Here is a 16,164-nt window from a genome sequence, read left to right on the forward strand (position 1 = left end):
CCAACATTAGTCGGCAAGAAGAGTGAGGAGGGTATGATTGTCTTAGCTTGCTTGTTAGCTTCACAAACGCCAGATTACTTGAAAATGAATAATGTGGATTTAATACTCGAGCACCGGTTTTAAACCCTTAATTTGAAGGATAAACTTGGAAGTAAAGTGACTTGGTGCCCATCAGCCACAGGATATTCATCACTCAAACTGCTGGTAAACGTAACAGCGGGTTTAACGTGGAGTGGTTTTTGAAGAAAAAGTGGCTAACGATTAACATACATAAGAAGGCACTTATGTGGCACTTCTGTTTTCCATGTCTGCTATTTGTTGGAGATGGTACTTGGTCGAGGACGGGTTACAAAGGGTAACCAACACCGTGCCGATGATGAAGGAGGCATGCGACACAGTCATCTCCCAGGTGGAGCAGAGGTTTTCACAAAATGACCACCTGATCGCTGCCAAGCTGGTTGACAGCTTGCTCTTCCCACAATTTGTCCTGTCATTCCCTACAACTGAGCTTGACTGTGCGGTGAAACTATGGCCTCTAGGACACGAGCATGGGTCATATTTGTGCTGGATCGATTGATATTGATGGTGACGAGTGTCAGTGTGTCCATGCTTATCTATTAAGGTTGTTGTCATTGAATGGTTCTGTATCCCTAAAAAGTTGTCTTTCCGCTTCGTTGTGGCTCATTGCTGTTCGTGTGTGGCCCTGTAGGCACATTGGTTCTGTGCTTGGTTGCATTCCTAATTTAGGTTTGTAAATGTGACAGTGGTAATTTTACATGTGTGTGTGAGAGAGAAGGAGAGCAATTACACAAGAAGGTCTATCTGAAATGGTTTGTGCCCCACAAATCATTTACATATAATTACGCCACTGGACATGAGGGAAATTGATTAGAAAATGTCTTTGTATGATCAGCATGTTCTACGTTCGGGTACCACAAGGTGGAGACAGTTAATTGGGACGTTGTAGACCTGCATCACTATTGGAAGACAACTAACCACGTCATAATGACATAGTCAGTAGTGAATTATGGCGGATGTTCAGAAACGTCAACATGTGCGAACTGAAGGAAAGAACTTGCAGAAAAGACTACGAGCTCCGATTGACAGCAAAGTATTGATGAAGAGGAATTCAGACGTGTTTCTGAAGCTTTTCGCGGCTGGATTTTACGGACTGAGTTCGTTCCTTATCGTTGTTGTGAACAAAAGCGTCCTTACCAATTACAGGTAAGCGCATTCGGGAAATTATTGGACTTTGGACGTATGACATTGCAGAATTTTCGAGGTTGGGTTGTTCGGTTCGTCAGTACAGTACCAACATAAAACTGAATTATACGTGGCGTAGATATCGTGCAGAGTAATCATTCTCCAACTCGGAAGTTTCACTGTCATGTTCCTCCGTGCCACCTTTCATGAAATTTTTTTATTTTACACGCACATATATTTTTTTTATTCAGCAGACACTAATGCAGAGTGGTCTCTAGGACCAATAAGTGTTTTAGACTGGGTGGGTACCAGATCCCCCCCCCATAATGCCTCCCCCAGTACTAAGTAACGGATGGTGCAGCCATAGAAGGCTATCAGTTAGAATGTATAAATTATTATGGACCTTCAAATTCTGCGCAAAGCAACAACTGATTTATCTATAACCAAATTATATTTTATTTGTGCTCGAGACTCCACATAGGGGAAATCTAATTTATAAATAGTTATGCTACTTATAAAGAAATAATATATGCAACAGGTTTATATACGTTTATATAAACGTGTGTGGGGTTTACTTTTTTTTTGTTTCTTATTTTCCTCTTAAACAAATGTTTTCCAATAAAGCTCTTTAAATTGAATGACAGATGGTGAGAGGAAGTGCATGTAGGATAACTCTTAAAGGGTATGGAACATGTCTCTTTTTTTTACTCCCAGAAGTGTGCAGCGGACTAATTTGTGTAGTCGCAATTGGCTTTCCATTAACTAAAAATGTATGATGTATTATATTAATATACGCTTCGTAAATGCTTTGTTTTCGGCCACGGTACTAGCTGGAATCAGGGGAGTGCGGAGTGAAGAGCGGTTTTCACTGAACGTGGTGAATCTCTGACGGGCTACGTCAGAGACGGGGTACCCCACCGCATTACGTCTGTATGGGGTGTATCTTAAATTAGGTTTATATAGGTGAACCTATTTATATTATTTAGAATATTGGACTATTAGAAAACACTTTATGGAGTCTTCCAAGCTGTTTCACCAGACCATGAAGATCAAGTTAAAAAACAAACTGCCATACTACCCCTTACCTACTGGATGGTTCTTTGAGCTTCCTGCCGTTAACCGTCCCTGAAATGTCAATCATTTTGCACTGATGCAAACTGATGAATTTCCTCAGTGCTTTTCGTCTCTTTCGCCTTCAACCAAGGAACATGGAGAACCTACGGAAATTGACTGTTTTTAACTCCCTCCCATACCGCTTCTGTCGCGGTAGCTAAGCACGAACTGCTAGTCTGGCTGTTGGCGAAATGGAAGTATAAGCATTTATTGACAATGTCGACCACTCTTCATTCTAATTGAGTTTATAATTATGCTTTCAAAATATGTGTGGTAATATCATGTCAACAGTTGTGTCTTAAATATTCAGCCGTGGACATTCAAAACAATGGCCAAGGTTAACCATGTAAAGACTAGTATTCTGAACATTTGATTAATAGCCTAGCATATCGATATCCCTATGGATATTTTATCTCTGATTACATTCTAAATAAGGTTGACAAAAGCTGGTGTGTGTTTCGAATAAGTCTGTCAAGCTTTCTGACAGGAATCCTGGCCACATTCTAGAGACGTCACTCCACGTCTTCCCCGACAGATTTTTAAAAGGGACTACATTTGCTGAATTCAAAAACACTTTTTTTTGTTGTTTGCAGATTCCCCTCATCCACATGTCTGGGGATTGGTCAAGTAAGTATAATAATTTGCGAGTTACATCTTTGAAGTGTTGACTGTTAAAGGGCCATTACAATGTACTTTGTTTATAGGTTAAACATACACATCTGTAAAGACCACCAAACAAGTTGACATTTCTAAAATGCACTTCATAGGAAAATGTTGGTAAATATAGTGAAGTTTTATTATATTTTAATTTTTGTTTAACAGATGCTTGCTACAATCGTAGTACTAGGGGCTGCAAAAGCAATAGGTGTCATCACATTTCCAGGTTGGGATGGGAGTCTTCCAAACAAGGTAGAAAAACGTTTAGTTCTACATACAGTACAGTATATTGTATATATGGACATTGCTGCTTAGGTTTCTGGATGCGTCTTGTGAAGTGTGATTACAGTATAAGGGAGCCTTTCATTGGTAAATAGATAACCCGTAGCTGTATATTGTGTTACACAGAAAGACCCCCTGAAATGGATGAGCAGCTGTCTCTGGCAGATGTTCCTGTTTCGCCATAATGCCTTTTGTCTCTAGCTAGGTTTCCTGGTCAATATTACTTCTATATGATTTCTGTATTTTCAGATTTTTCCCTTACCTCTCCTGTATGTTGGCAATCAAGTTTCAGGACTTCTAGGAACCAAAAGACTCAAGTATGTTTGAGTGTTTTGTTTTATACGAATAAATGGGTCTGTAATACAATTCCTCCACCTGTCACCTTCCCTAACTCATCCATTTCTTTATTTTCCAGTCTACCCATGTTTACAGTCTTAAGACGATTCTCTATTTTGTTAACAATGTTGGCTGAAGGAATTGTTCTGAAGTAAGTCATTGTTTATTATTACAAACATAAGTATGAAATGTGTCACTGTGCCGTATAAATGTGATGATTGTTTTTCTTTAATTCTTTACAGGAAGTCATTTTCTGGGCCTATCAAGGCAACAGTGTTTGCAATGATCTTTGGAGCCTTTGTAGCTGCAAGGTAAGACTGGTGGCCCTTCGGTGGTCCAAGCTGACAAATGTTGATCTAAAATGGGCTTCACAAGGAATGTGATAGATTAAACAACAATAAATACCTACTGTTATGTATTACTGTTGTTAACGTGTATTTGGTGGCCGTTGGATACTCTCCATATAGATATGTTGAAACAGGAATGGTCCTCAACGGGGAGATGTTTCACTGTGTTTTTAGAAATAAAATCCACATCTGCTTGTTACAGCACTGATTTGGCTTTTGATCTTCAAGGCTATGTGTTCATAATGATCAACAATGTCCTGACTGCAACCAACGGGGCTTATGTGAAACAGAAACTTGATTCTAAGGTAAGTTGAATAAAGTGCCAATGATAAAGTATGAGTAGTTGAAGAGCCATTATACAGCGCTGTAAAAAAATTAAGAGTCCACTGCACCTTTTTCTTTTCAAGTTGAAAAGGAAGGTTTTGAGTGAGGAACAGAAGCGTTCAATTTGCAGTAGTCTCTTAATTTTAACCCTTCTGTTCCTCACTCAAAACCTTCCCCTTTGACTTTTTTGGAAAGGAAAGAAAAATGTGCAGTGCACTCAATTTCTGTTCAAGTGAGAAATCAAGCACTAAATAGGGTAGGGGAATAATTGTGCCATCTAAATGTTAATCTTGTGTATTTTAAAATTTTCATTTCTTTTAAATGTTGGGGAGGAATCTAAATGTAATCACTCATTTGGCAGTGAATACAGTGGCTTTGGAAAGTATTGTGGTAAAAACAAGGCACCAGCCATTTCCTTGCTAATACATCCCTGAAGCTTGGCGGTGGTGGGAGCATCAGACTGTGGGGCTGCTTCTCAGTGGCAGGGACAGAGGCTGGTCAGGATTCAGGGAAATAGAGACTTAAAACATTCAGTGTACATTTTATATTCTCTCTTAGATCTTGCCATTGAAGTATTGCCGGCTTGATGTTTTTCACTTTCTGTGTGTGTTCATAGGATCTCGGGAAATATGGTCTTCTATACTACAATGCGTTATTCATGATTGTCCCTTTGTTGGTTTACGCACACTTTTCTGGGGATCTACAAGTGGTAAGAGTTTCATATATATATATATATATATATATATACTGGTTCCTTGTGGTTTTAGACTGGGTGTTTGTATAAGCTCTTTGTGACAACTGCTTTTGTATTTTTTTTTAATGAAGAGCGTTATGAAATATAACCACATCTTGCTGATTAGTGTGTAGATTAAGCCACCGTGTTTCTGTTACCTAGGCATTGGAGTTTGAAGGCTGGTCAGACATGCTCTTCCTCCTCCAGTTTGTGGTTTCCTGTGTTATGGGGTGAGGTTATCTTTTCCTCGTATTTTCTTTCACTCCAGAATAATATGCTGTGTTTGTCATTGGACATTGTTTATACCTGCATTTTTCAAAATTCCTTCCCAATTGAATTGCTAATTAATTAATTCTGCTCCTGTTTTTGGTTCTGACAGCTTTGTGTTGATGTTCTCCATTGTGCTTTGTACTCAGTACAACTCTGCCCTGACTACCACCATTGTGGGCTGCATTAAAGTAAGTCATCGCCAACTTATTTTCATTGTTGCAACACTACACAGTTTATATCTAAACAAAAGTAACTGATTTTTTTCCCTCCACAGAATATTTTAGTCACCTATCTTGGGATGGTCTTTGGTGGAGACTATATTTTTACCTGGGCCAACTTCACTGGGTTAAACATCAGGTAAATTAATGTTCCTCATTCACTCGTTTGTTATTAAAGTACTGACCTTCTCTGTTTCTACTTCTGACCGTGTCTACTGACGGGTTCACTTGTGAAACTGACGTCACGTCACTGATGAAACTGACGGCATAAGAGTTTGTCCTTCTCTTCCATTCTCCCCAGCATTGCAGGCAGTCTGGTGTACTCCTACATAACATTCACAGGTGAACTGTCACGTAAGAAAAGGAACATTACTAGCCAAGAAATACGCATTGCAAGTCCCGCCCGTGCCATTGTTTGTGAAAGGAGGGATTCACGTTTTGTTTTTAATTTCTAGCCGATAGTATTCATTTTTCCTTCCAAATGTACACTAGGCAGACATAATGAGATTAATCCTTTGTATCTTGTCATGTTTGGACATTGCTTAACATTGAATTGTTTTCTTCATTTCACAGAAAAGATGTAAGCCTGGACACCAGTGGAAGGTTGGAGCTGGGCATATCCTCTTCTGTAAGACAACTTTTATGGCAGTGGTTTTCAACTTCTACCTGGTAGCCAATTTCACTTACCTGGTGTCCCAGGTCTGGATCAGTTCAATTAGAGGGCTAGAATGAAACCGCAGCACTATGCGTCGGGAGGCGTAAATTTTTAGAACCACCTTTATGGTAAAGTGTTTTTATTGTTTTTATCCATTTACATTGCACTTTTTGAATTAGTTTAACTAAATTCACAAGATCAGATCTGTTTATTTATATATTAATCCTATGGATAAAAAAAATTGTTTTAAGTCCACAATCAGACTCTGAAATCTGAGTTATTTTATGTCAATTACATGTAATTTTCTGTTATACTAATGAAAAATGTGAAATATCCACTGTTTTTACCTTATCTAATAAATTAATATGCAAAGACGTCTTACATTTTGGGGCAGTTCAACCAAGAATGGGAAAAAATCTGTTTGAAACTGCATTAAATGCAGCCTCCATTCTTCCAGTCAGTCATGGTATACGTTACATTTTTATTCATGTTATTTTTGGAGAAAAACGTACAACACATTACTTTAAACGACAAGGCTAAAGCTTTTAGAGAACAAAAAGTAACTTTTTGAAAATCAATTTGTGATTGTAGACTAAGCAGCTGCAGACTACAAAGTAAAACATTGAGAATGTCAAAAGGATAAAGGCTGTTGTAACAAGTTTTCAAAACAACGCCGTGTAAATTTACAATGTCTTTTTACGTTGAAAGCTTACAGTGACCGTCTAATTACAATCATCAATAATTTGGCCTCACCTAGAGGCTATCAAGAAACTTTGCATGTATGGCAGGCAAGAAGATATTTACTGGTACCACATCTCCACCTTTTTGTTGAAAAACAAAGACAAGCATCATTACAAAGCATCTCTTAACATGGAGTCATTATCAAATGTTTTTTTTTCATTAAAAAACAAAAACATTTCCAAATGTACTAGACGGAAACAATGGGAATGGGAAATGCTGAGAAATAGGAATGACTTAGAACCGCTCGGCTTGGAACGACAAAGAGAGAAGTTCTTAAGATAACCTTACAAGAGAGACTAAAGTAGAGACGTATTGAAGAGACAGTTATCAAAACGTGTAAGAACTGTACAAGATAAGAAATCTATACAAACTTTACAGAATATCACTGAAGTACTGTCTAGTAAAAAAAAAATAATTCAAAAATACAATGTTCTTAACCGATGAGTTATAATACAGGACATCACTGATGTCAAATGCTTTACACAAACGAACCTTGGAGGCAGGCACTCCCACTGGTTCATTTCTTGCAATTAAATGTTTTCAAGGTTATGGCCTATAGGGGTTGGGCGTTGGGTTTCAAAAAAGCAATGATGTCATGCAGCAGTTGTAGCTTTAATCACTCAATAATTAGAAAAAGAAAAGTATGAAAAGTGCAACTTAGGTATGCCTGCAACAGCGACAACCATTCTGTTTGTCTATCGCCCTTTCAAATACCCAGAACCCCTTTACATACAACACCCCTACTTTGATTTCCAGGTTTGACATGGCTTGGACAGCAAATGCCTATCAATCATAGACTTCTTTTAAAAAAATATAAATATCTTTCACGTAAAAAAATATCACAGGCAATTTTTATTCTAATACAAATGGGAGGGGTGCATTTTCCTGCCGTAAAAAAATCAGATCGGCATCTGACAAAGGGGATTGGGAGGATTGATTTGAAGAACCAGTAGGAAGTCGTGACAGGGAGTGTAAGAGAACGCTGGCAACGTTGTGGAGAAGCATTGGAGGTTCTGCCGGATGAGGAACAAGGCAGGGCTGTCTGATGTGCCCCTTTACAATCAGGCCACTGCTGCTCACTCCATTTGCTGGAGTGGCCCAGTCAAATGTGGTTGGTTGCTACGGGTCATATTCATAAGGGAACCAAAGAAATAAATTCAACGTAAAAGGGGTAGACTAACTTATCCAAAAAGAAAGGTTTGGTTTTCCGCTGCAAAAAAAAGACGCTTTGCTGCGCTTAGTCTTTTTTTTCATGTTTGGTTCAGTGCCCTTTAACCTCTCCGAGAGGCTACTCGTTACTCTTGTCAGTCTTCCTGCTGTCGGAGGTCTGTCGACGTTCTGGAGGATTCTGGCTTGCTCTGCTCTGGCGGCTCCGCCTCAGTCCGGCACCTCTTAGCCGGCCGATCATAGTCTTCATCGCCACAGTGGGGCTCCAGGGAGCCGTTCCTGTCGTGGCTGGGAGCGGCGGCGGCGGCGGCCGCGCAGCCGTTAGCGTCGGTGTCCGAGGTGGTCGGTGGAGGGGGGAAGGCTTCTGGAGAGGGGCGGCCACCAGGAGGCCTGTTGCACTGGGTGGACTCCGCTTTGACCTCGTCTGCCAGGCCTGCGGACGACTGGGAAACGTCTCCCGAGCTGTGACGCAGCACGCCTGTGGCAGGACAGACCGAGTGAGCCACTGACCAAGGAGTGATCACATGGAGGGACACCAAGGGGCTCCCACAGGCAGTCACACAATGTCGCATGCAGCTCCTCCTATGTACCCCCCAAGTCCCTCCTCAGTGTGCCCGCATGTGTGCGTTCTCTCACCATTGTGGCTGCCGCCGCCGTCCTCCTTCTCGGAGTGGCTGGTGTTGCTGTTGGAGGTGGTGGGAGGGGGCGAGGCCGCCCGGCTGGACGTGGTGCTCTCGGTCTCATCCAGCAGCCGATCCATGTAGTCCCTGAGGCACACGGGATTGGGAAACCACGGTCGGTGTCACAGGCAGAGGTTTAAGACACGGTCAGCGCCGTGGAGAAAGTACCAGTGGTTTGTTCACCGACTCGTAGGAGAAAACCGACAAATTGGCAACGGACGCGGCCGCACTAGTTCAGCCATCGCAGACTGATTATTTATGGGACAGGAAGTGAGGTATGCCCTCATTTCCTGCACCTCTATTCTACGGCAGTGGTACAGAACGGCAAAACCATTTTATATTTTGTCTGAGGTGAAAAATAAATCAATCCGGTATCTAGGCCACTAGGCTCAGCCGGTGTTACGACAGGGACATTCTTCCCTATTATCGTCCTAGTAACGTGTGAGCCTGACAAAATGAACGGGTTCAAGCGTGAGCAGGACCCAAACTGAGTGTCAAGCGAGTTTGGTCTTTATGCTTTATGTTCACATGGTTTTGCACTGAGACAGTGGACTGCACAAGCTTTGCTGTAGCATGGTTTACGGTTAGCGGCGATTTGATGGAAACACTGCGGTCGCCTGCCGTGTTCCCGGTGGCTTGAGACACATAAAACGGCAGGCCCGGCGAAGGCGACGCTTTTTATCATTATTTTGATATCAATTGTTTCAAACATCACAGCCCTGAAGATAAGGTCACAAATGTTATGTGATCATGTGTAATTTAGACTATCATTATTATTAATAAGAAGACGGCAGTGTATTTTTTTTTTTAATTACCAACACCTCTCACAAGTAATCGAATACTAACTTAACTTTATATACATTTTCGATTTAAAATACTGTTAATGTGTTACTAAACAAAAAGGCTGGGAGATAACGGATCTTAGCCGAGCCGTTGCATGAACCAAAGCGGGACATTCAATATGGGTGTGTGGACTTGTGACATCCTATGTATTGAAAAGACCCAAGGACCATTAGGAAGGCACTGGGCCGGGCGCCAGGACTTACGTTACACCGGGGTGCAGATTGTATTTCCTTTTCCCCAGCCTGGTTTGCTGTGCAAAGAAATCATAACGCTCAGACTTCTTCCACATGTAATAAAAGGCCACACATTCTCCTACTGACCTAGTTCTCACCTGAAAAATTTAATATCAGCACACAACGAGATTGCCATTATTACCATTGCCTTCCAGAGTTGGATGCAGTTCCATTTAAATGCCCCCCGGTCAACTTGATGAGGGCTATTGTTGGGGTGGGGTGGGGTGGGGGAATAAATCTTGACAGTTGGGTTTTAAATTAACTCAATTTCTACTCCTCATTAAAGTTGACAGGGGTTTTAATGATGCAACTGAGCCCAACCCTGATTTATTCAAAAGACACGATACATGCAAAATCAACATGAAGACATTTCAAATATACACACTTTTTCATTTTCAAGTACTATTACTTTTGTATTAAATATCTGTTTCCAGACATAAGCTTACCTTGTTGGCTTGTATTGTATGAAAGTCTTTCCCATACGCTTTTAATCCTTGTTCAAAATGTCTACATTCTTCTTCTGTCCATACTGACAGCTCTTCTGTGACACAAGAAGAGGCATTTTAGGTGTAGTTAAATTATACATGTCGGTTTACTTACCCTGTAAACTGTCTATGGACAAGGAACAGCAATCCATGCTTTGGTTTTGTTTACCTGGCCAGTAACTGCTGTTTACAATAACTTTGTAGCATTTGCAGCACTAAGTCGATTCAGGTCAATAGCCACACTCTATTTAGAAAGTATTCTAAAATGTGTCTAAAAGCAAATATGCAGATGTTCTTACCAAAGGTCTTTCAACAACAATCACCACTGCATTTTAGCAGATAAAAGAAAAAAAAGAATAAAACTGTGAATACATAATACACAAAAAGTAATATTTTCATTTGTTTTTCTTAAAAGAAAAGAAGAAAAGATCAAATCACATTACCCCAACTGTACTTCGATATCAAAGTTACTCTATTGGTATTAGCAAATTATGCAATTTCCATGGTCATTTGACCCAAAATATCCCACTACATCCAGGTTTTACACACGTTATTGTTTCAATACAACAAACATTTACTTGCATAATAAAACGTGGATGGGAAAATGGTTATTGAAAGAATGGCCAGGTAAACAAAACAAAAGTAGAGACGGTCAAACAGCTCTCAGGGAGACGACACTGGTTTTTTCATTAAGAAAACTAAGTTAGAACCATCGCATTAAAATGTCTCACCTCTGGCTGCCTTCACATTGAACTTAAGTCTTCTTAAAGCTTCCTCTGTGTCAAATTCACACTTGACCAACTCATACAGTGCCTATGGAAGACACCACAGAGGTTGGAAAGACATTTACAGAGACATGGGTCCCCACCCAATTTTGGCATGTGACCCGGTATTCAATATAAAAATTAGATCCTGTGACAAGGCCCAATCATGTTACAGATTATAGGTATTCAACGACCAATGGTAATGTTCTCATTACCGGCTGGTTAATTTGTATCACATTGATCTGTAAAACTGTGTCAATCTGAAGGAAGTAATCACACTTTCTCTTCAAGTTTCTCTCCCAACACTGTTTTCAATTCAGGTGTCCGCTAGTTTAGGAAAGGATACACTACGGTCATTTTGAGGACGGTGAGATGCTCTTCATACCTGCTCGTTGTCTTTGATATGGGACCCCTCAGGGATGGCATCCACTCCTTTCTCCTCTCCTGATCGTTTTGACGCCTCAGTCAAAAACTCCACAACCTTGCCCTCTGAAAGGAACTCAGGGTCCCACAGAAGCTGGTCATCGTTTTCATATACTGGTGAACACGAGGGAAAAAAAAAGAGAGGGGGAGAGGAAAGACAAAGTCCTTTATTTTCCTATTTACCTCTGTGTGATTGGACGATATTCGACTTAAAATTAAACAGTGCATTGCAATTGCAAAAACAGTGTACCTTTCTCATTGTCTTTATATTCACAAAGGCCCGATGGCGTTTCAGCCTGATACATAGACCCAACCATGATTTCCTGTCCAGGCCAAACACAGACACGGTTCCGTTTTCACATACTGATAGTGGTTAAAATGAAGGACACATCTTTGAGGTTCGAACTTATATGTACAAGGGTTGGTGAAACAATGACTAAAACCCACAATTACCTTTTTCCAGTCCTCAGATGGGACATAATCTTCGTCTTCTTCTGACTCTTCCTCCGCGTCGTTGTCTGAAACGAGACACAGCATTTTAACTCTTCACCAACTGTACAGTTTAAAAAGCGGGTTTTGCGGGGAGAGATGTAAAGCTGCATACTTTCAAAGTACTTCAGCTTTTGTGAACCACGGATCAGCTCTGCCGTGCCGTGGGATTTGACGGACCGCGTCCGACCCTCGCTGGACAATGGATTCTCATTCCCGAGTCCCGACAAGATCTTCACCCCCTCGGTCTGAACACACACACACAGTTATATTCATCGATATAATGGTAATTTACGAGTCATGCATAGAAACAGCCCCAAAGCGGACTTGATATATGCTCAACAGACATGTAACAAGTACATATCTCAGACTAGGTATGCCAACATTGCTGGCTTTAGTACATGTCAGAAGTGTCTTCATAACAAATGGAATGAAGTAAATTGCAAACAAGTATTGTCATCATGAGCGTGTCGCAGTGTTTTCTCTGGAATAATAACATTTACAATGCCGCATAAAAAACACACAACAGCAACTAGAAAAGTAGATGAAATACTACACTATGGTGTTGTCTGCTTTTGGTATTCATTAAGGCTACTCATTTTACTAGCAGAGGAAAAGTAGGCTAGTTCTCACACTTTTTATGGAAGACTGACCGCACCCACCTTATTCCTTTTCAGCTTGCCAGTGCTTCTGCTGCTTTCATCATTGTCCAGCTCCTCTTCCTCATCCTCTTCCTCATCCTCTAATTCCTCTTCGTCCTCTAAGTCTTCCTCGTCCTCTTCCTCTCCATCTGCTGGTGAACCGCCGGCGTATCCGTACATACTCAGTAGCTCATGAATGGGCATCTCACCCTCCTACGGCACGACAACAAGCATGAAAATAGCTTCATTATATTTACAAACAGGCTTCAAACACAACGCCCAAAAGCGTTCAATAATATGGGTCGAATAGTCAATCTGGAAAAGGCTACATTAATTAGAAAATGCACTGTGGAATGGGCCGGAAAAACAGTACGTGTTCATTGCCAAACTAACAGGGTCCGAGATAAGAAGAGATGGCGTTGACTCACCCGCGCGAGGTCATCAATCTCATTGGTGAAGTTGGTCTCCCCCTCAAGCATCTCCTCCTCTTCCAGTGTGCGTTCGTCATCAAAGTCGTGAACAAGCATATCTGCTGAAGGATCAAATTCACGATCGTGGTCGTCTGCTGAACCTCCTGGGGGGGGGGCACAACAGGCAATGTAAATGGTATCTGATGATGAAGTACTAGATCCATGTTTCCCCAAATGTGTGGTCACCTGATTTGAAAATGGGGTTGCACGAGAAGCTCTAAAATAAATGATGTAATCATCAACCTTCAGTTGTCATTAGTGTCTCTATCTTTTAAGCTACAACCTCGTATGACCAGACAACTGAAAGATACAATTCGGGAACATTTCAATTCGGAAACATTTCTGTTTCATGGCAAAAAGTTATGACCGATACATAACGTTAAACCAGACTGATATACTGTTGAATTAAAAAACGGTCAGACTTTTGTAATATACCCAAAAGTAAACATTGCCATGTTATCACTAAACTATTATTATTTATTTTTTTACATGGTGACGTCACATAGAAAATGCTGATATCAAAATGGGCCCACAGTGTTGGCTACGTCTATTACAATATGACGTTGTATTGTTTTCAGATTTTTTTATTTATTTCATACTTCTAATCTAATGAGACAAACATTTTACATCCAAAAACAATATTTACCTGGGCTCGTACTCCCAACGGAGGGCTAAAAACAAGACAATACTGAAAATTATTATGCGCCATATAAAAATACACAAAGCATGATGTAGGGTAATGACAAAACCTTTTCTGTTGTACCGATTGCTATGACTTTTCCGTTCAGGGTTAGTTCATGAATTATGTCGTTTTTCTGGACGACGCGAACATCATCTACTGACAAAACTGGGACTAAACAAACACAAAAATGTACTATCTATAATACCACAGTCTGTGCAGTGGATGGAAGTGGAAGTCGAAGTAAAAGCGCGCCTGAAACTTATGACTGGCTCCTTGATGGCTAACGACGCAAGAGTGAAAAATACACATCTCTCTGTAACTACCGTTATGTTAAGTACAGAATAGGTTTGTAGCAAGTTGTGAACTCTGATCAGGCCATCATTGAAACAAGTTTAATTGTACATACATAGGAGAGGGTTAAGTAGTTTTAAGAAACAAATATGTTGTTTTCACATTGTGGATACTCGATAGCTAGCTATTTGCTAGTCCCAACATCTACTTACGTTAGCTAAATAAATAGATGGCTATTCACATAGTTAGCAACCTAGCTTCGCTTTATATGCAGGATGACACTACATATTTTATCAGCTGTATTATATATCCGACTGTGTAGCTTTTTCCCTAGCAGTCAACACTCAACCTTTTTTAACCATTACTAACTACTGTAGCTAGCGTAGCCATCTAGCTAGCTAGCGAATTTTAGCCAGCTAGCTAGCCACCGTCGCTAAACTGAAGTTTGTAAAATACCATTTATGGCAACGCAAGTATATTTGTATTTTTAAATGTAGCTATATCTCTTGTAAGTATTTAGCAAATTACTGTTTGTTTCTCGTTTAGGACATTTTCACTAAAAAGAATCAACTCTATAAACCTAAAACATTTTTATTTTCCCGAGTATTTATTGGAGTTTGATTCCTACCTCCGCCATGTTTGAAATCCTTTAGTGTCATTGGGGGTCACCGATTTCCCGGATAGGCTTGCCCCGCCCACTCCTCTTTACCACCGCACATCTAAATCTTGAGTTACTATCATCTGATCTGAGACAAATAGCTTAATGTGCCGTAGTTAGTGAAAGTATGGCCCAACACCAAAATAAGCAGAACATCATTCGATTGTATACTTGTTACATTGAAGTGTTTGGCAGCCTCTTTTCTTTGGGAGGAATATATTGGTTTATTGCTTTAGTTTATTTAATAAAGGAATAAAAATAGGGGACAGCTCTTAAAAGAAGTGTGATTATGATCAAACTAGTTCTACTTAATTAAGCGTGTGTGCTTACTCATTGACATGAAAAGGGCAGTGCCTACAGTTAGCTGCATTTAACCTACTTTCAAGGAGTAGTAAAAACGATTGAGTCAGAAAAGTGTTAAAACATCTGGAGATGCTAAAATGCTGTCATGCCCTTCCTTGGAAAATGTCAATGTTGTGGTGTATATTTCTACAAATGCCATTATGTTGCTGTGTGCCATGCCATTGCCTCAATCGGTTTTACGATGGAGGAATATTTAGATCTGTATCTACATCCCGGTACCCTCATTAAGGAATACTTTACAAGAGCTTGGCAATTAACAGTCTCCCTGAAATGATCTCAAAACTCACCCACTGTTAAAACAAATCCCCCTTCCCATCCGTACAATAACTAGATGGGAAGTATCATGTCATCATCACAGGATGTCTGACAAGCCCAAATATTCTGTTTCAAAGCCGGTGTTAAAAAGAGGGAGTGTATAAAAATGAGTGCAGACTCCTCTTCATAGAGACAGAAACCGAATCCAGCGTCTCTATCATCTCATTCCACTGAGCCACCATGAAGTCCCAGTTGCTCTCTCTGCTGCTACTGTTTATGCTGTGCACACAAGAGGTGCAGACAGAGGATGAAGCGACTGTGACCGCGCTCCGGCTCTGTGAAACCAAGTTACTGAGAGCCGTGGTGTACACCTGTGGAGGATCCCGGTGGAGAAGGCATCCAGTAGAGGATGTAGATGGTCAGTATCACAAATACAAATAGAGTTCAACCGAATCATTAAAACATACTTGTATCTTTCCTGAAATCCAAAATTTTTTTATGCTTTCTTGGAGACTGGAAAGTGGGAAAAGATCGATTTCAAACCCAGACTGTAGGGGTACAGTGTGCACTGGAAGCACTGGCATAGACTTCTGGACTAGATAACATGGACAGGCCTCTCCGTTATTTTAACTGACAAGTTGATTAAGAACCAATTCTTACTGACAGCGATTTACGCAGCTCAGTAACCTCGGATGATGATTGAACATTTCATAATACTTAATGAAGCAAACACATGAAACTAGCACATTGACTGGAAAATAATCAGTAACATTTGGTGATCTGGTTGTCCAGGAAGGGTGGACCACAATGGTCTGAAAAATCTGGGTGGATGGCCCCAGGA

At 40.6% G+C, this 16,164-nt stretch overlaps 2 protein-coding genes across 6 annotated transcripts; one reads left to right on the forward strand and one right to left on the reverse strand.

The window, feature by feature from the left end:
* Window positions 1–981: 981 nt before the first annotated feature.
* On the forward strand, window positions 982–6,512 carry LOC105024785 (UDP-N-acetylglucosamine/UDP-glucose/GDP-mannose transporter). Of its 3 annotated transcripts, none has more exons than XM_010894977.3 (13): window positions 984–1,224; window positions 2,910–2,943; window positions 3,139–3,225; window positions 3,505–3,572; window positions 3,671–3,742; window positions 3,834–3,902; window positions 4,141–4,243; window positions 4,879–4,971; window positions 5,158–5,225; window positions 5,375–5,453; window positions 5,540–5,622; window positions 5,785–5,837; window positions 6,057–6,512. In XM_010894977.3, the coding sequence occupies exons 1-13, from the start codon at window positions 1,028–1,030 to the stop codon at window positions 6,065–6,067; spliced, it is 1,017 nt and encodes a 338-aa protein (XP_010893279.3). In that variant the 5' UTR covers window positions 984–1,027; the 3' UTR covers window positions 6,068–6,512. The 3 variants fall into 3 exon arrangements, with proteins under 3 accessions (XP_034145819.1, XP_010893279.3, XP_010893287.3); XM_010894985.3 differs by having other exon boundaries at window positions 985–1,224; window positions 5,785–5,825; XM_034289928.1 differs by having other exon boundaries at window positions 982–1,224; window positions 5,785–6,512.
* Window positions 6,513–6,599: 87 nt separating this feature from the next.
* On the reverse strand, window positions 6,600–14,764 carry mier1b (mesoderm induction early response 1b, transcriptional regulator). Of its 3 annotated transcripts, none has more exons than XM_010894947.3 (13): window positions 14,676–14,764; window positions 13,721–13,745; window positions 13,033–13,178; window positions 12,626–12,817; window positions 12,079–12,211; window positions 11,928–11,992; window positions 11,725–11,797; window positions 11,437–11,588; window positions 11,019–11,100; window positions 10,249–10,343; window positions 9,773–9,819; window positions 8,683–8,813; window positions 6,600–8,524 (listed from the first exon to the last, which is right to left on the reverse strand). In XM_010894947.3, exons 1-13 carry the CDS (start codon window positions 14,682–14,684, stop codon window positions 8,184–8,186), a joined length of 1,491 nt encoding a protein of 496 aa, XP_010893249.2. In that variant the 5' UTR covers window positions 14,685–14,764; the 3' UTR covers window positions 6,600–8,183. The 3 variants fall into 3 exon arrangements, with proteins under 3 accessions (XP_010893249.2, XP_010893241.2, XP_010893259.2); XM_010894939.3 differs by having other exon boundaries at window positions 9,773–9,900; window positions 14,676–14,759; XM_010894957.4 differs by lacking the exon at window positions 14,676–14,764 and adding an exon at window positions 13,838–14,607 and having other exon boundaries at window positions 9,773–9,900.
* Window positions 14,765–16,164: the final 1,400 nt, after the last annotated feature.

Source organism: Esox lucius, chromosome 3 (assembly GCF_011004845.1).
Source record: "Esox lucius isolate fEsoLuc1 chromosome 3, fEsoLuc1.pri, whole genome shotgun sequence".
NCBI lineage: Eukaryota > Metazoa > Chordata > Actinopteri > Esociformes > Esocidae > Esox > Esox lucius.